This window comes from Labrus mixtus, chromosome 18 (genome assembly GCF_963584025.1).
Source record: "Labrus mixtus chromosome 18, fLabMix1.1, whole genome shotgun sequence".
Lineage (NCBI taxonomy): Eukaryota > Metazoa > Chordata > Actinopteri > Labriformes > Labridae > Labrus > Labrus mixtus.
The window spans coordinates 16897567-16918442 of NC_083629.1; the positions used below are offsets into that span (position 1 = coordinate 16897567).

The 20876-nt window shown below is 39.4% G+C and overlaps 1 protein-coding gene across 7 annotated transcripts in view; it reads right to left on the reverse strand.

Moving 5' to 3' along the window:
- ppp2r5eb (protein phosphatase 2, regulatory subunit B', epsilon isoform b) overlaps positions 1 to 20876 on the reverse strand; it is a 50169-nt gene that overhangs the window by 22707 nt on the left and 6586 nt on the right. For 3 of the 7 annotated variants that reach the window (XM_061063539.1, XM_061063537.1, XM_061063535.1), the window contains exon 2: positions 17126 to 17286. In XM_061063539.1, coding sequence (XP_060919522.1) covers positions 17126 to 17282 — 157 coding nt within the window. In that variant the 5' untranslated portion in view covers positions 17283 to 17286. Of the gene's footprint in view, positions 1 to 8150; positions 8305 to 17125; positions 17290 to 20876 lie in introns of those variants that run through there. The other 4 variants (XM_061063538.1, XM_061063536.1, XM_061063534.1 and 1 more) reach the window with 2 other exon arrangements.

A 20876-nucleotide genomic window follows, 5' to 3' on the forward strand; every position in this document is an offset into this window, starting at 1 on the left:
GTAGTTGTATTTTGTCAAGTTTTAGTAAAAACACTTGTTGGGGATGTAATGATACCTCGCAATTCAATTATCAATCGATACAAAGATGGACAATTTAAATCGATTTGATATAAATACATATTGTAATACTTATTTTAACCAGCAGAGTTCACTATCTGCTTTTTGGTGTACCCTAAAGTTTTTAAAATCCAGGCATACGTTCATACATTACATGGGTCGCTATTTATAAGAGAAAAAAAATAAAAACATAATAAACCCCTACCACAAACTGCACCTAAGGTTTTTCATATTTAAAGTTGCTCGAATGAGTGTTGCTTTTTGTAATAACTCATATGCCAAAATTATTTGACACTACTGCGGGTCAGAACAGTTAATTCTAAATAATAGTCACATCCTTTCTCCCTTAAGGATTGATGTTTATTCATCAATTTATTCATTCATCTAATTTAAAGGAAACCCCTCATTTTGCTGTCAATTTTTAGAATTTTCACAGTTACTATGGTCATCAGCTGTAAAAATAGCAACTTATTTATTAATGGAAAATACTCCAGTGCTGTGGGTCACTATTTTTAGGTTATACTGTTATGCACAGCGCCCTGCAGAGATTTTAATGGAAACACAAGTCTAGGAAGGTGTAAGACGACCAGGGGACGCACTCTTTAAGAACAGTACACACACGTACAAAAACCACACACACAGTCGGTGTAAATGGGAAAGCCCCTTGTCTCTAAATGGAGGGAGAACGTGTGACCGAGCGAGCAGGCTTGAGTTACTGCAGGAGAGAGAGTGAGCAGCTCCAACAGATGGACTCAGCAGGTGACTGAACCCCTCTGCCTGAAGGTCACTTTGTAGGATATTATGTATGTGTACACACACTCACAGGGCTCTTCAACCATCATAAAAAGGTATAAAGAGTCGAGGTCAAGGTGCACTGGAGATTAAAAGAACAATTAGAGAGACATGCAGGGCTATTGATGGAGGAATGTCAAGGAGCTGTGTATGTGACCTTTGCCCTCTACATTGCTGGTGGCTTCTAATTAACCTGATTCACCAAGAGAAAGGTGCTGCGCTTCAGCTGCTCAGAACAACACTAGTCTAATGCTGCTGGTCTGTAATTAAGGAAAACTCAACAACAGCTAATAGCTACTGAGTAAAAGTTTTCCAAATTACTTAAAAGACAGGCTTCTTAAAGACTGGCTGTGTCCTGTATACTAGTATAACCAGTATAAAATGCTGAGACACGCTGTCATTACTGCAAGAACAGCGGCCACCATCACAGATTGGACGTGACCTGATGGTATTAAAAATTTGCCTCCATTCATTCTGTATTGCAAGCAGCTGCTTTGCTGGGACACAGACAACTCTGGTGGTGACAATTTTTAGCAGCTTTTCCCCGTCATTCGGTCATAAGCATGCATTCAGAGAAAACCGTGGTATACTGTTAGGTAAATAAACCTTGTCAAGCACTGGTTTGGTCAATAAGACTATATATACCAAAAGTCTATATACGTTTGAGCTGCAGTTTGTGTCTAGTAACGCTTATTAGCATTAATGCTGCAGGTATATTTGAAAAAAGTGACAAAATGAAACTTGGCTAGATTTCTGGCTTTATGTTTTCATGCAGACTCGTTTAATTATTCTTTAATTCCAAAATATTGCACATAAGGTTTTGCATCCCAATTCAAATTACATAAGAATTGCATTTGCCACACAAAGGCATTTCCATATGTACATATAACGCTTTCACCCAAACTGAAACTGTGCGTCATGTTTCCTGTTGAAGCAGGCAGTTTACCAGCAGTCACTGTTGTTGCTTGCAACCATGCCTATAAGCCATCGGGGTTAACATTACATAAAGGATTACAGCGAGGGGAGACGATAAACACCGACTGTCATAACATCTGTTCTGCTCAGTGTTTCAAAAAACAAGAGGAACGACATGACCCAGCAACATTTCATCAGCTGTCCATGCAAATCTGCTCACGAACAACTGCTCAACAACCACGACACTGTGTTGACATTCACATGCATGTGCACATGGACCTTCAAATGGATGTTGCTGTTAAGTAAGCTGTGTCCAATGCCAGAGACAAAGCACAATACAAAGGTGCTTTTGACTCCTGCTGCAAGGAACATGGTACAGTCTGCTGTCATGTTAAAGATACAATATCTAACATACAAATTCTTAACTAGATATGAACTACCTGTGGGACGTTTTAAATTATGTCTATTAGGCAGCATTCACTCCCATTGAAAAGTCTGGTGATGAGCTTTAATGCCATTTTACAGGAAATCAAAGAGTAGATGAGTAATAACCAAATATTTCTATTGGTACCACAGCACTCTAACAGGGTGACAAACAAGAGGTCTAGTCTCAACATTACAATCAAATATTTCACGTTTTCTCGACCAAGCAGCAGTTCTATTAAGACGACACTTTGAGGAAAGCCGACTGGAACAGATAAATGGAAGACAGAGGGGAAAGAAGACCACACCAGTAAGAGCTTGACTGATGTAACCATGGCAACCGAGTCAAACATTCAAACATGCATGCTTAACTGGATCGCTGGAACTGAGAGCACCAACCCTTGGATAGGAAATGATGCAGCTCATTTTGGCTTGGTTATATTCTAGAAAATGTGTTTTGGGTCAGCTGGTTAACTGAATCCTCAAAACAGGAAAAAAAAAAAAAAGGGACTGGAAGCAAGACTGATCATTTTAGTTTAACCCATATTACTATAATAACACAGTCAGGGTTTGCTCTGGAAAGAGATGAGGGGGGAAAAAAGATGAAGCGTTTTCAGGGAAAGGCTTCAATGTGAGGGACTGACAATGGAAATAGGAGAAAAATCACTGTGTGGCTGAAACTTTGGAATTGTGAAGATGAATGTCAGAGACTTCCAGGGTGACTTTTCTATCAAATACTCGCAGATTACTGGCATGCTCCCATGACAAGCAGCCTGCTTTACAAATCCTGCAGTCATCGATTTTTATTGACAACGTCGACATATCGTTGCACCACTAAGCATTAGCATGAACTAGCTTATAACAAAACCAGAAAAAGTCCGGCTGTAGCTACAAAATCCAAAAGTGAGAATCAAATGTTTTGGTGTTATTTCATCTTCAAAACATTATCAACATCTTGCTTTTAAAGGATCATTAAAGTTTTCGTTTTTTTATTTTTTGCTGATGAAGAGATAAATAATTGTGAAGTTAAATTCCACAGATAAAAAGATGAACATCCAGCACAGGAAAAAATACAACATCGTGTCCGAATGTATGAGGTGGAACAGATTGATATGTTCTTGTTCAAAACTGCGCTGCTGTAGATTTTGACTGCAGTAAGCAACCTTGTTATTACCTTGTAGTCAAATTGTAGTAATGTGTAAACACGGCAAGACCTGTTCTTATAACAACACAGGAAGCTGCACTTGTACCCTGAATGATTCAGGCCCTGTATCCACAGAGTGAAGCACCGTACATAGACAGTTAGTACAGGTAACAGGGCAGGATTTGTGAAATGGAAGAACCACAACATATAAATATACATTCATGACCCAGATACAAACTACCCGTTCCCCTATCGCCATGTTCTCGGGTCTCATAAGTGTCTCTGTGAGGCGCCAGGCTGCTGTCAATCATTAACACATGCAGTCCTCATGGGTAAACTTTGCTCCCAGCTACTGGAGCCAACGACATGGCAGATGGTAGAGCCACTTTCACTCCAGGGTTTAGGCAACAACATGTCACAGGTACTAAGTGTCTGAATTGCATTTCACTTAGACAAACAATAAGACTACTGCAAGCTCCTGCTGAGAGCAAACAGGCTGGAGAGGTACAATCAGGTTGATCACATGTTCGTAAACGTGCATCGTATCAAAAAGACCTCTTGCCTTCAATATGCATATAAAGCCTTGTTCTTCTTTCTTCTAAACTTATAGAGTTAGTGGCTTTTCCCTAAAAAATAAAATACAGACTTACACAATAGTTATGCCACACAATCATCACTTATGGGCCTCCGTACATGTGAGGTGGTGACTGAGTCTGCAGAGACCCTGTGCTCTGCCTGTATTTGGATGTTTTGGTTGACACGTTTCTGAGAGGGGACCTGGTGTGTTTCCCCGACGCAATGACAGCCGGCAGGTAAGTTAAGGAGTGGATACAATCCAGCGTTTGGACGCAAAATCCTCATGCTGTCTGAAAATGTGGTTAAAAAGTTTGTATGAAGACTAGGAAGGAATGGCCACCAGTGTGAAGAGTAGGAAATATAGCATTGAAAAAAAAAGACATGATGGGCACCTGGAGAACTGTTTTATAACAGACTTATCATTTACAAGTGCCCTTTCAATCTCTGTAACCCTTAGCCAACAAATCACTCCAATAAAACCTCACGGCAGCACCCTGGCCTTTTTGAAATAAGTGATGCCCTTTTGTTTGCAGTTAATAAAAATCATAATGATTAAATGTTGGTCTCCCTTTACAGTTAGATGAGTAATCCCTTCAAGTGGGAGTGCTTCTTTTTCCTACCAGACCTGTGCTAATGATGATGACCGCTGGTGGATACAGGCCTCCATCATTTTGAAAAAGTTCTTTTTCAGGCTGCTGTTTGTCAAGAAAACTCAATGTACTGTTGATTTACAGGGTATGATTTAATTGACACTGCATAAACACTAAACAGCGCTCAGAACTTTAAATGCCATATAATCATAATCACAAGTTTGCCTACAATCAAGTAGTGAGTGCCCAGCAGAGATTGTAGGAAATGTTATGAAGGTTGAATACTTTTAGTTTCACATGAACTTTCACAACTTTGAATGAATAATTACCATTCAGATTTGTTTTCAAGCAAGACACCAATATTTGCAGGCTGTAAATCCTAAAATGTGGATATTTTTCCTGCGTTGCTGCTGTCATGATGATTTCTGAACAATCCAATTTTATATGCTACCTTGGGGTATTTGGGGAAAAACAGACCAAACAAGGAGTTTTACAGACCAAACAATCAATAGATCTTAAAAGTTTTGGCAGTTTAACAGAAAATATAAGAGTCTTTTGCAGTAACTTTTTATGTCATGATTACCATTTACCCAAAGTAAAAGTATTAGTAGAAGTATTGTTTAAAATGACATCAGAAAACCTGATAATCTTTGGACTAGAAATTTGCGTTGTTAGCCAACTAAACGATTTGTAATTGTCACCCTCACGTCGGCACCACCCTTACTGCAGCCATCCACCAAAAGCCTGGGCTGTAGATCTGGCTGGTGGCCATAATGTGCTACTACCTACTACTACTTCTTAGGTGCCCTTGAGCAAGGCACCTAACCCCCCCACCAGCTCAGGAGCGCCCGCCGTGGGCAGCCCCCTCACTCTGAGACCTCTCCATTAGTGCATGTCCATAGGACCCTGTTTGTGCATGTTTGTGTAGCATGTTAACTAGACAGAGTGTAAAAACGAATTTCCCCTCACGGGATCAATAAAGTATAAATTATTAATTATTATAATTATTATACCTGGATGTAAACCAGCACGGTGGATTGATGGCATCTCATAGCACGTAGCAGTATTTTGATAAAGAGATTAGATATAAAGTTGCATGCAGACTGTGTCAGGTTAAACTGAGATATAACCACTCGACCAGAGGAGGGTGTAACCAGCACAGGCATCTGGACATTAACCTGCAAGGAGAACTGAATGCTTTGGTATTTATACATTGTGAAACATTTGTGCTTTCCTTACCTTTAGACTCGTCAACTAGTCTGAACTTTAGTTTGCGTTTAATTTTGGGAAATGAGAGGCAGGAGCATCCTCACTTTGGACTGAACCACTGAAACTTGCAGATGTTGTGGATTTAAATTACATTAAATCACTTGAAATTATGAATTAATCTTTTTTGAATTTACTGCATCAATACAGAAAAATATAAGAACAGAATGTTTTCAGCAAATATTCCAACATTAATAACAAACTCAAATCTCAAAACTCATGTCATTCCATGAAGTGGAATTTTTTAACTCATGGAGGACAATTTGTAGATCATAGAAAAAAACATCTGTAGCTCATTTAATGTTACATATGTTTAATAGAGAGAGCAAATTAAATGATGCAGGGTAGCATTATTTGGCAGAGGCTGGATAGGCCCTCACATTACTGACAGGTCAAAGGTTTGAACCCCAGACAGCTGATATGTCACGACCAAAGTTTCCTTGAGTAAGACGCTGTTTCGAGAGCATCAGCTCAGACTCTGAACAGTAAAAGCTGCAGTCTGAGGCAGCTGCAGGAGTGATCATCTGGGACGGTTCACACAAAGACATCGTTCACGAGTCCAGGTGAGAGGGCTGCTTCCCTCACAGGAGCAACATAGCAGGAATTCCTCTAAGCAGGGGCACCACAACGCAACACTGGGGGTACCTGTCCGGCTCAGTCAACACCAGCTCCTCCTGCAGCTTTTTACCAACACTCGCAGCAAGCCACACACTGATCGGCATGTGGGTTTGTTTGTGTGGAGTCAGGAGAAGATATGTGTCAATCAGTACATGTTAATCTCCTCTGACATGACCTGGATTAAGGTTGGTTTCTGTTCAGATTTTAGGGATTAAGACCGAGTACCAAACCTCAATTCCCCACTGTAACATCTTTGGCTTTGGCTTTAATACAGCCACAGCACCAAGTATGAAATTAAAACAAAGAAAGTGGGCAGAATTAACCTCTCCTTAGCTATTCTTTGTTCCTAAAAATAAAGCAATCACAATTCCAAACTGCTCATTATGCAGTAGGTATGTCACATTACCAGATTTTTTAAATTCCAGAAACAGTTCTAGTAAAAATCCATCCATGAAAACCTGTTTTGATATGACGGCAACTAAAATAAAAACCCTGTACAGCTTATATTGGGTGTTTTTTTTTGTTTAAAAATAACAAATAAATTGCAGGCAGAATACTGCACAGTGTCTGAATGTTTTTGTGCATTTTATACTTTTTTGTGCATCTCAGCAGATTTTAGTTAATAATCTGTCTGAAATTAGTGTTTTTGTTTTTTTTTTACTTTTAGTACTTGATACTATCGATCATTAGTGTAACAAATTGAAATGTTCCAAAGCACGTGGTTCGAAAGTTTTACTTCTGGTGTTTCAACATCAAGAAGATTTCGTTTGGAAGATGGTGCTGGTGGTGTTGTTTTAAATTCCAGTTTGTTTTTAACCCCACTTTGTTTTTAATTGAAACAAAGTTGTTGTTTTTTTTAAACCTATAATCAATTCTCATCCCCATGAAAATGTATCGCCTGTATTTCAATAACCTGAGAAATAAAAGAAAACAAAGTATTTTCTTCACCAATTGATTAGTAAATAGAGGGCAAATTAAAGTTGCATCACTCATCTGGTTTCAACTTAATGGTGCGAGTGTCCGATTCTCTTTCTGTTTTCTATGATTGTACATTAAATTGTTTGGTTTTAGATAATAAGTATATATAAAAAAAAACAATAACAAAACAAGATGTCCCAGTACAAACCTTACGCTAAAAGGTGATATAGCAAGCATTTTCTACATTATCAGGCTTTATAGTTCAAACAAAGAATCACCAAAAGCTTGTGATACAGCATCCAAAAATATAAATAATCAGTAGTAGAAACTTAATGTTTTAAACTCTATAGCTGTGAGAAGATACATGTTCAACAGAAAAGTGAATGGAAGCTCTGCAGGCTCAAACGTCACTGTAAGGCATCTTAAAAGCTATGTTTCTTACTTAATTGCTGGTTTTCTTCTGGAGCTGGATCCAATTCAAACAGGTTTGATACCAGGCCACACACTGAATCCACTGTTGTGGGATGTCAACACTTGCTCCGGACACAAACGAGTACATTCTGCCCAACGGATTCATAAAAATAATACGTTCCCATTCCACCAGTGAACTTTCCATTCTACTCTCAGCCAGTAAAAACACTCGTCTTCTGTTACCAATCCCGGTCCATTTTAAGTCAACCTTTCCATCTGCCTCGTACTTACACATGACAGGCCGGGCCGGGTGGAAGCAGACGATAGCCCTTGACAGCAGAGGCTAACTTTAACTTTCAATGCTTCTGTGCTAACTGCTGAGCACCCCCTCCTCATACAAACACACACACACATTCACATTCATGAATTCTGTCACTCACTTAATCAGGTTTCCTCTCCCTGTTGGGCACCAACAGCAGAAAAAGACTGTCATGAACGTTGCTGGTTGAGCTGATTTGAGCCAAACATGTGGACAACAGGAGTTTAGCTGACCCACGCTCCTCTTGTGGCTTGTTTGTAGCGAGTGGGGCTGGAAAAATGTAAAGAGACACCGCGTGGATCAGGTTTCTCCTGAAGGGAGGACGTGGAGGGGAGGGAAGACGAGGCAGCGTGTCAGTGGGCTTCATTGGCCGAACAGAGACCAGAGGCAGCCGCTGGGAGGGACAAGGCAGGCTGTACGGCATTGTAGAACCCAGTCTTTCCCTTTCTATTTTCTGCTGCTAGCCTTTTTTTAAAGCCTGCTGCCCAGAGAGGTCAGAGACACATCAGTCCTCCTATGCAAGGCGGACGTGAGCCTCAGACGTGAGCGGAAGCTAATTCAGGTAGGAAATCAGGGAAACACTTTCAGCCACAGGAGGTTTTGGCCCACAAAAGCCCAGGCCTGCTGCTGAAATCAAATATGTGCTCACACTGGGCCTGTTTTCATGGTTTTTTTCTCCCCCCATTTCTGAAACAGCATCTGTGACAGAGAGGGGGTCGATAGTGAGACGTCAGAGCAGCTAACAGTGAGGTGAGCTCCCTCAGTGAGGGAGGAGAGAAGACCTCCACGAGAGCTGGGAGGAGGAAAACAGTCATCTGAACGGGAACAGAAGGAGGAGAGAGCACCTGATTTTACTCACAAATCTCTCCGCTCTCCTCACAGACATCAGTGGACTACAAATTCACCCTGGTACTTTCAGTCTGCCAGGTTGACTTAACAGACACGGGCTCGCGTTGCCTTTGTCCCTTTAAGGAAACATGTTGGATTATACTTAATCATCTTCTGTTTTATTTGGGGAAAGGTAACCAGGGTGTCAACTTGAGTAGTTATAATCATTTTCTTAATAGTTTTGTGTACGCTTATAGAATATTTTTATTGGTAGTCTTCTACATTATCAAAAGGGTTAATATTGCACATCCATGCTGCAAGAAAATCATTCAGAAGAATCTCAATTAAGACAGTATTAATAGTGGGCTTAATGTGATGAAATGTTGTGCAAAGAGTTTGGACTTTTCATTTAATGAAGTTCTGAAATTAAAATTGAAATAATGAGACTGTTTTGCTTGATGATTAGTTGTAATTTCCTGAGAGATACATGAGGCCTACACTGAGCTTTTTGGAGGGAGACATCCAAAGGACAAAGCTAGTAGTACTAACTAGCTATCAAGCTAATCTTTATTCATGTATAATAAATGACTTGCATGCAAAATATTACTTCCTTACTTGTGCAATACATTTTTCTACCAGTGCAATAAATTCTATCTTTTTGGTCCAAGTCAACGTCTTATTTCTTTTTAATATTCTTTGGAAACCGCAAAATTATTTCTTATTTCTTGAAAGTGTGTTTCCTTGTGCTACAGTGAAAGAATGACTGCCAAACACTTTAAAAGTTAAACACTTCCTATTTCTTATTCTATTTTATTCTTTGGCTGTCCATGATTTGTGGAGCCAATTGATATAATCTTATCATCAACCAATCTGGCAGTGTGGTTGACAAAAATACTGTGTCTAGTTTTACTAGAGTGACTTTGATCTGTGTTTTTTCTCCACATGAAATTACAAACCAGGTGGTGAAAGTTCTTAAGCAACAGAGAAAATGATGCCTCATTTATATTGCATTAACCCCAAAAATGGGTTAAATACGGATTTAATCTCAAATAATGGATAGAGTTTTGCACCTTTTATCTAGCACTGTTTAGGGATACTCATCAGCAAATGATGTTGCATGCACTGATTTCAGTAGCTGATGTGTATCTGTTGTGTTGCATCAATTTAAAGGAGGATGGGATGGACCAAGGACCAAAAAGACAAGTTGAGTTTGCTCAGGTTTAGCCTTTGCCTGAAAGGAAACAACTATCTCCTTCCCATCCTCTTTCCTTCGTCTGCCACAGCCCACAGAACATTAAAGCACTCCTAATCCTTCCTCCAGGTTTCCCACCAGCCTCTTCACCTCTCCCTCTCTTCTGTTTGCACTCTTTGTTCTATCTCCTCAAGCAGACATCTCCGTGGAAACACTAAAGGAGGCTCAAACTAAGAAGCAACATGTATGTAAATAAGATTATGCAACTCCACTGTATAATATTTACAATATTACTGCAGAATATTATTTATAATGCTGTTCATGAGGAGAAGACATCTAAATACAAAGGGATGCTTTTGTTGCCATGCCAACCAAGAGTTAAAGGTTTTGTTTTTGACCTTCTCATGTGAATGTTTATTACTTTGGACAAAACTTTCCTGCCAGAGCAGGATATGCGTCTAATTTCCTATTTTATTTTGTTTTTGGGAATTTTTTTAATTTAACCTTTATTGATTCAGGAGGCTCAGGCAGAGTGTCCATTTCTTTGATTTTGATACATATTTATAAATGTTGTTAACAGGCTCGCTTGGGATCTGTGTAGTGGAACCTGAGGCTTCTGCTGTAAAAACAAGGGCCTTAACTAAATAAAGTTGTTGTTTCCCTGACAGCAGTCCTTCAGCTAATCAAGTTAAAGTATTCTAGATTCATTGTAAAGAGTCAATTCACATGGGACTGGAATTACCTGCAGACTTCATGTGATTTAGATATTGACCCCAATGTTTGTGTTTCATGCAGCACATTTGAATAGGATAAGTTTAGTATTTACTTGAGTTTACAAACATTATCTTCAAAGCTCATCATATAATTCATTTCCAAATGTAACTATTAACGCAATACCATTTGAATGTTAAACAGTTGGGGAAAAAAAGCTTTCCTTGCTGCATGGTGCTTTGCATAACCTCCATCTATTCAATTTCAAGATTGGACTCTTCTAATGGATAAAAGCTTTCTCTCTCTGTCTCCAATCTGTGTCCATGCTGTGCAGCAAGATGTGCCTCCTGAATCTACATCCAAAATGCTGTCAAAACTGGTTCATTGTTGCAAATGCATTCTTGATCATTCTCAAACTGACAAGAGATGCAGGAGAGGCATTAACAAAACAGAAAAAGCACCAAAAAAAGTTATCCAAAATGATTGTGATGCTCACTGATATTATCACAGGGTGTATGTGTGACAAGACTTTTTTTTTTTTTTTTTTTTTTAAATCGATACAAAATCAGTGTAAGGGAGCCAAAGTTTGGGAATTTTTTGTGAAAATTGGAGTGCTGGATACAGTTATTTTTTTTTTTTTTACAATGAATCATTACTTCTCAGTAAATCACAGATGTAATGTTACTGTCAGTTGAACCATGGGCATGGCTTAAGCTATGAGGAGAAATTGACTGGCTCTATTGTACAAATGTGTACTGCATGCTTTATCAGCATTACCAAGGGATCCCCCTTGAGGAAACTGCATCCTCCTCATCTTTCTCTAACAGTCTAGTAATGAGCTGCACTGCCAACGACAGGATTTATGTAATCCATTGCACCTTACCAAGACCCTCTGGGTCACTTAATGGTAACCTGTAACTGTGATTAATTCACCAAGAGGAGTAGGAGAGGATGGGAGAGAGGATGTGATTTGTGCATCCTGATGTAATTTTGGTTTCCTTGACAAGCAGCATTGAGCTAAGCTGTTTAGATATTTACGCCTACCTCAGCTGCTGCGTACATGTGTACCTCAAGGCAGGGGGACAACGCATAGAGATTATGGAAAAAGAGACAAAAACACAGCTAAGAGCCTCCTCCTCAAAATAAGGAAAAAATGAAAATGTGAATCCCCACAAGAAAAGGTTAAATAAAGGACAAGAAGCAGAATAGGTTTGTTTAGTTGTAGCGTAAAAAATACAACAACAAAAAAGGATGGGTAATTACAACATCCTCAACAGGTATTGAAAATGAACAGAAAGCAAGAAAACAGGAAATCCTTTTTTAAAACAGAGGAAGTTCATTTTTCCAAGGTGTCCTAGAAATAAAAAATAGCTTTTGTAACCCCATTTCTTTCTTTTAAAATAAACATTACTGAAAACTCAGGCAGCAATATTTACATAGCAGGAGAAGTGGGATTTCAAAGGACTGAAAGAAAAATGAAAGTCAAAGTTTCAGAAAGTCCGGAAAAGCAATTGGAAAACTCTAAAACCTTGATATATGGAAGTATATATACCTGTCCTCTATATGTGAACACGGATGTAAAACATTCTCAAATGGGTTGAACCTTGAGGCGGCCTCAGAGACCGCCAGCCCGTTGACAAAATACAGCGCTGCCAAACGCACATCTCCCTGGCAGTCATATAACGGCAGGAGATTAAAAGGTGGAGGCGGCTATAAGTAAAGGAGACAACAAAAGGCAGCCATTGTGTGGCGCACCTGAAGGCCACGCACGTGTTTCAGTCGTATGAGGTTGGCTCTGCGGGGCCACAATGGTTGACTTCATTTACTAAATTCAATTTTACTGCTCGGTGGTTTAACACGGGGCTTTTGGCATTCGTCACACAGAGTCTTCTTTTTATCTGTGGCTTAAAGTTCACAACAGACAAGTGGAGGAGGCGGACTTAATCCCTGTTCTTCCACTTGGTTTATGCAGACATATATGGAAGTAGAAAGGGGCTCAGAGGGTAGAGGAAGACGTCTCGTGACCAGATGGAAGGTATCCTGATCTGAAATAAACGAGACGTTCCGGCTCCCTCACAAACAACAGGCTGTGGTATGCTTTCACCTTTCAGCAGCTCTGGAGGAACAAAGAAACAAAAACGCTTCTTCAAAGGAAATGTGCTCACAAGCAGAACAACTCCAAAGCTTTAGGTTTATGGTAGTACTGCCTGCAACTAAACGAAAAAATTGATTTTGTAACATTGAAGAAAAGGATGTTTCCCGTTTGTTTTTTTGTAGCTCTTTCTTATCTACACATACACCTTCTAATTCAATGCAATCCAATAGAACAGTTCTACCATAAATCTGACTTTAAAGAAGCTTCAACCTCTACAGTTTTGTTGCCATGACACTCCATTAACATACACAAGGGGAGCAACATTTTAGCAAAACCTTTCAATTAACTTGTGCACTGTAGTACACCACAACCCAAAACAACTTCAATATTAAGTATAAAGTAGAACGGTCACCTTTCTGATCACGTCAACAAAAACTGTACGTAGAAGATAGCTAAGCAACATCATACAGATTTATTTTACTACATGTAGTGGGAGATTAAGGAATGTAATACTGTATAACTGAGAGGTGATCACTCAACCTATGCATACTGATGCTTGTCATCACAATCAAGCAGAGCAACACATTAAATCGAAACCACAACGTAAGCCTGGGTTATGTGTCGGGTATACTTTATTTTTAGTTTCTTAATGTACAGTATGTTTCTGCAGCGACAGAAAGCCGCAAAGACGCAGCAGACGGACTCACACGGACTCACACCTAGCAATGAGATCTGTTATCACGTGACATATCCGACAAGGTTTCTAATTCAGGACAGCTCGTCTCTGTTGTAAGTAAAGCGTCTCCTGAAGCGACTGCGCGGGGTTACGGCAGCGTTTCCAGTGGAGCAGCAGACTGCGATTGTACTGAGGAGGTGAGAAATGTGAGGAACTGTGCGAACATGAAGTGAGCGTGTGAAACTGAAGCAGGGGGGGTGTGCTGAAAAAAGACAGACCATGTGCCGACTTAGCTACTGACACAGATAAATACACTACAGGCAAACTAAAATAAGCTACAACAAGAACTGAAAGTCCATGTAACAGTACAGTACATACAGTAGCAATGTGGCTTTACACAAAGGGGACTTGTTGATGTTCTTAAAGAATAACATTTTGAGAACAGAAATTTACTGTGAAGGCAACAGGTCAATAACTGTGTAATCTATGAGTTATAAAACATGCCCTCTCGCTCCTGTACACTGGGATTTTCAAACTCCAGCAGAATAGATGGAACATTTACTTTCATTTAACTTAAACACAGCGGTCTTAAATAACACTTTCTTAACTTATATGTGCACTTTCTGCTTTAGGGAGCAAAAGCAACACAAAAAGAGGTCTTTGTTATGTAGATGGACAAACGCTGACTTGATAGAAAACAAGGGGAATAATGTAGGTGCATCACCGAAATAATCAATCAGTTGTAAATGTTATTACTGATTAAAATTATGTCAAAAGCATTAATTTTTACGGCTTTTATTTTGCAAAAAACAGCACTATGAAAAGAATAGGGTTGCCATGATATTAGATTTTTAAACTTTGATACACATCTAGTAAAAATCAAACCATATCAATACCTGTTGGGATACCTCAGCGTCAAATAAACAAGTCAGTCACACAATATTGTGTATTTTTGACGTGATGTTCCCGAAACGTGCTCAAAATGTGACTAAATATCTCATGTTTTTGGTGCTTTTTCAATATTATCCATCATAAAATAACAGAGATTGTATGCTTTTAAAACACATGATGTCTAAAAAATTCAATAAACAGTCCTGTTCAAGCAGAGGTTGAAAAAGGCAGCCTGCAAGAATAACAATATATCAGCCTTTAATAACACCTGGAATCCATTCATAACTCACCTAAATCCCAGAAAAATCATACCTCAAACTGAAATTAAAATTTTCTTTTTTCCTTTAATGTTGACACATATATATATTTTTTGTTTTTCTCCCCTCTTTTCTCTTCCTCTCAATTATCTTCAATTTTGTTGCTATCTATTTTTCTTGCTACTTCCCATTCAGCCACTCACTTTAATGTATTATACTGCCACACACACATTCACACGTTTCTTACACACTACTTCAACTTACTACTTGACTTTTATTATATCTACTTCAATTGTATTTGTCTTTGCGAATGTTTGCGTATTTTGATTTTGTTTTGTTTATTTCTGTTTTGCCTGTTTTTGTTTATTTGCCGTCGCTTTAATTGTCATGTCTATGTGCACATTTTTGTTTTGTGCTTGTTCACCATATCACAAAAAAAAAAGAAAAAAAAAAGAGGTTGAAAAAGGGAAATGAGTCATTATACTCTCTAGGAACTCTAGTTCTGCCTTTCTATAAAACAATTCAACACGCTTGTTGTGAATGGGTCATTGTCAAACACGCTGTACACTAATGGTATCTACAGCTAATGGGATCAGTAAGGCTTTGAAGCTGGAGATCAGGTGTGCTGCTGTGTGCTGAAAAGGAGCTAGAACACAGACTTACACAAACACAGATTTTGACAGTGTCTTGGTTGCAAGTCACACCATCTATGTGGTGCTAGGGCGGGGCCTTCCTGAATGAAACCAGGAAGTGGTTTTTGCCTCAAACACAGACAGGTGTTGGATCTGTCTGGTTTCTGTAAGGCTGCATTCCTGTTGTCAGTACCAAACAAACGTTGCTGCTGTACACAATTGAAAAGTAAGGTGATGTCTCATTGTGCTGACTACACCCAAAACACATACCACACATTACCATTCACTTTAATCATAACACAAATTATAGGAAGATATGCCAATGAACATTAACAACTGAGGAATGAGGCAACTTTAATTTCCGGAGTAATTTTCCAGATCTTTTCTCAGTGACAGACAAACGGCACAGTAACCTGCTCCATGTCATCATCAGGGTGAGCTACCTGTCTAGGCATGAAGCATAGACACAAACATAAACACACACACACACAGAGATGAAGAAGTGGGCAAAAAAAACACAACAGCACTACTAGAGGGGTAGACTCTGGAACAAACATGGCTGGAGAGTAAACTGGCTCCACTTAACCAGCCTGGCTGTTAGCACTGCACACCTTTCACTTTCATTTTTTGGTTGAACTTTGGTGAAGTCAACATTAAAGGCAGAGTTTAAGAAATATATTCACACACAGTGCATGGGTTATAGTAAAGACAAGCAGAAGCTAAGGTGACTGAAGAATCTAGCCACAAAATTTGAAATAATACTGAGAAAAAATGTAATGAGTAAAGATATTCCAAGTGTGCAACAATGAAAAGATGAATTTCTGTGTTATTTGTGTGAAATGCTGAACAAAAACACAGGGTATCCGACGTGCTTCAAAGGCTTTCTTTAAACCAGGGATGCCACAAACACAAGGTCAGCATCTTACATCCCTAGATTGCAAGTGCTTCCTTAAAAGTGCACCATCAGTTCCTTAAAGAGGTTAATACATTTATGTTTCTGTCAATAAATGTGATTAAATAATTAGGATATTGGATCTGTTTTTCTTATGGGGTTGTGTAAGGATAAAACTCACCTCTATTAACTGGCTAAAAAGTTGTTGTTCTCTGTATAGGTTCGTCTCACACACACACATGACAAATATGTGATTGTACATCCAGCACCCTTCTGTGTCTACCCTCCGTAATTTGCATTCCTCTGCTCAGCTTGCTTATAAACTTGCCGGAGCAAACGGGTCATTCAACAGTATAGCTGTCGGCTTTTATTTGAAATGCTCTTTGATCTGTTGCGTGCAATTTTACCCTCAGTAAACGATGCAATGACTGCTCTATTCACTGAAAGAACAGCGAGAAAAGAGGCTGTTTGCTGACTTGGTGAAAAATGCGGTCGTTTTGGACAAACTTTCCTTTCACTGAGTGAGTCAAGGCGCTGTAAGTGGGAGGAGCAATCGGTATCCCACTGAAAAGATGGAGGAAGATGACCAGTTCATATTCATGACTACTTGTCATTTTATTATATAGGAATTCTTGGAAATGTGAGAACGATTAAATGAAGCAAGCCTTTGGATAATCCTTTACGGAGAAGTCACAAGTTCAATCTGCATTAAAGGGATCTACATTAAGTAAACTGTACTTACTGAAACTAGCCTTTCACTGAACACTTCTCTTATCTCTGATGTGCTCATGAGTTCTTTCACAAAGTTCACTTCAGCAGTTTCCTTATATTGGAAGCTGGATTATCATCACCTCTTTGACATTTCACACCATCACCCCAACCACCCACACCAAACACACATACTCCCCCTCCTCTTACTTACCCTTGAGCAGCGGCAAGGGCGTGAGCTCTATGGGTTTGCCCTGAGAGCGAAACTGGGACGAGCTCTGCGACCGCTTCTGCTTGGCCTTCCTGACAGACTTCCGTGAAAATCCGTCCACTTTGTCCACAGATGGAGATGTGGTGGCTGCCGAGGACATAGCCCTGCTGGGAGAAACACACAATGGGGGGGGAGCGGGCGGTTAACACGGTCACATCAGACATGCGTTTAGAGAGCGCTCCGATTACAAAAGGACAGAAAAATCAATCACACAATAATGAAAGATTGGCAGATCTGAAACTGGGCTTCAGTCGGTGTGGATTTTTTGAAGACAAATAACAATTTCAGACACTTTTGATATGCTTCAGTGGATATGTTCAATGCATTTAAATCAGATGGTGATCAAATCTGCAAAATCAAATACGAGGCATCTGATTATGTCTTAATCTTGAGTCCTATACAAAAGAAACCCATTATCACTTGAGATTAAAGGACTTTTTAAGACTCTGTGATTCAATAGAGCTCAAAAGTGTTCAATGTATATAAATAAGACATTATGTGTAACATGTCATTTGACCACAAAAATGTGAAGTTGTTGAATTAGAAAGTAAACAAAAGTGCTGTGACATTTTTTGCCATAACTTGGCCCAATGTCGTATTACTGAATGGTTTAGGTTTGAAGCACCAATCAACAAACGTCTGTTTTGTATTTCACTTATGAAACGTTCATAATGTTACTTTTCATGTCTAGCATAGGACTTTGTTAATCTTCTTATTTATAGGTGGGTAACATTTCTGCGCTCTTAAATGGATGTTAATTAAAATTATCCGTTTGTTGTTGCTCAAATCACAAGAGTCAGATTGTAATCCATTAACATGCAGATTTACAGCCATGTGTTTTTATTAGCAGTGAGCTCATGAAAGCAAAACAATAATAGTAACATGTTAAACAGCATCCGCTCTGTTTCTTAGCGCTGGATCATTCCACCTTCCTCAAGCAGTTTATTAGACGCACAACAAACCTGTGCAGCCACAGCGGACAGCCTCATTTTCCCAGCATGGGCCTCATCTGAGGCCTGGTACAGCACACAAACACACACACACACACACAGACGAAGAACACCAGTGTCTACCCACAACAATGGAGCAGGTTCTGCGGCTGCGAGGCGTCTCCTCAGTGGGAGGAAGCCGAGGAAATGTCCACTGCTGTGTGCTCGCTGCTGATTACGTCTAAAAAACTTCTAACAAACTGGCTGCTCGGGTGGTCACAACAAAAACACATTTCACTGCAAACTACATCTCTGAACCACACCCAGGAGGAAACATTTGGGGGGGAAAAAAAAAAGGAGATTCCTTTTTCAGCTGGCAGACAGACAGGGGTCTAAGAGTGTGTCTGTGAGGCTCATCCCACCTTACAAACTAAATCATACTAGCATGCCAGTTTATGTATGATATCAATCAAACATGATACATTCTGTGCATGACATGCTGCACAGAATGTCATCATGTTGGCATACCATGTTGGCCTTGGCCTGGAAGAGAATTACCAGGTTCCCAAAAGGATCAATGAGGATTTTCACATCAACTCTTTCAAGTAAAGCTCATGAGTAAAAGAGTTAAACACTCATAAGTCATAATCCCATTTTTTTTTCCTGTTCTTTACCAAATGTCTCTCTCTCTCTCAATCCATCCAATTCATTTATGAATGGAATTACTGATTCCTTAAAATGTCTTAGAGCACATTTAAAATGATCACATTTAAAGATATACTGTGCGATTAAGAATTCCTCAGCAACTCTACAATACATTAGGCGAGGATATATTGATAGCTGCTATATTAATGTTGAAAATATTACATATTATACCTTTAAAGCGAATCTTGGGGACTGTATTGTCAATATTACATTTTTGTAGATAGATTGGTTTATAAGGAGATGATATGATGAAAACAGTAACTTTCTCAGTCCATTTAGATTAGGTCAACTTTTATTCAGTGTTGTGTATGCTCTCAATATTTCCTTTGCTTGAGGGATTCTGCTGTTAGTTTTAACAGTACCTTGACATGTGAGATAAATATTTATACATTTACTAACTCAGCTGGGTGACTCGAAGGCAGGACAAGAAAAGAATAAGGACTCCAGCATAAATAGTTGCATAATAAAAAAAGTGAATAGGACGCTGCAGGCGGTACTCTGCGCTGGCTGCTTCTATAATGCTCTGTCAAAGTCACACAGGCAGTCATCCAGTCTGTCCACCAGACCTCCTATACAACAGTGGACAGAGAAGGAGAGGAGAGGCACCAGCACACATGCAGCCTTTAGAACACACACACACATACACACACACGTCACCTTGCTGCCTGAGGATATGGACAGCACTAAGCGACAGTGGAAGCATTTACAAGCTATGTGAGGCTGCACAGCTGATCGTCCATCATCATGTACAGATATACTGCCAGTTTCTAAGTGATTAATAGTTGTAGAACAGCACTGCTCCTCTCTGTGGATAGAGACTGCCAGGGGTGTTGATGTAATATTAATGTAACTGGAGGAAGATAATAGGCTAGACCCGACAACTGTGATCAAAAAGCTGAGTTCTTTTAATGTTTATATTGTCTTTTTAACTGTTTTTTAGGGTAAACTGAGAGTATCCAAATCAATTTGTCTTTATTAATACTGCTTTTTCTTAGACGACTTACAACCAAAAGAGAAAATAAAGACATTTTCAAGCCCCAAGGAAATCACCAAATCCATGTTCTATTATTTCATAAGCATCTACTTGGCCTCACTGTTCAAACTTCTCTCTTTAAGCCAGTCATACAATGTACAATTTCAGACGGGCTACCACCAGATTTATGGACGGCACAACTGATTTAGAAGCCAAGCAGAAGTTCGGCCCGATCACACATTGTGCACAAACCTATTTATGCAACGTTATCTCGATCTCACAACTATTCTACGTTAATGTTAATCAACAGTTAGTTAGCTAACTAAGAGCCATGATAAAGCTAAGTGAATCAGCAAAAGAAACAGTTCCGCTCTTCATAGGAGATGCTTTTGTCCAAAGCGATGTACGTCTTAAGAGTAAATACAACACAAGAAAGAATCTAGACTGGATGTAAAAATATTGGTGAGTGCATACAAAAGGCTTCAAGTCAGGTCGGACATAGGTGCCAAAGTCACTCTACAGAAGAACATCACACCATGTATAGGACTTTTTAAAATCATCAGCAATAACTTCATCATGACTAAACTTATCAACATCATCCTCAATATCATCATCTTAGGGATGGAGAGGGACTATGACGCGCAGTTCTTGAGAGAAGCAGGGTATGGGCGATGTAATACAAAGATGAATTTATGTTCAGTGTCCTTGTTAGTTTCTCTAAAATATTTATTATTATAATATGCAAGCTAGTCAACAAATAGATTCAACCAGCAACTGCAAGCCAACTAGAGAAAGCGTCAGTCAACGTTCCATAAATAAACTTTAGTAATGCTAAGGGGATACTTTCTTAATTTACTGCATCACCCTACAGGCACAGATTCACATATGACAAAACCAATTACATGCAGAAGGCAGGGGAGTCAACTGTCAACACTGCTTATTGTCCTGTCTCTCATAACCAAACAGCTGTTAACGATCCGTCTGTATGAAAGCCTTCTGTTGGGCATCAGCGTCATCAGCAGGGTGGGAAAATACCTCCAGCTGAACACGGATCTGACATATTGTTGGCTGCTTGGTTTAACACCTA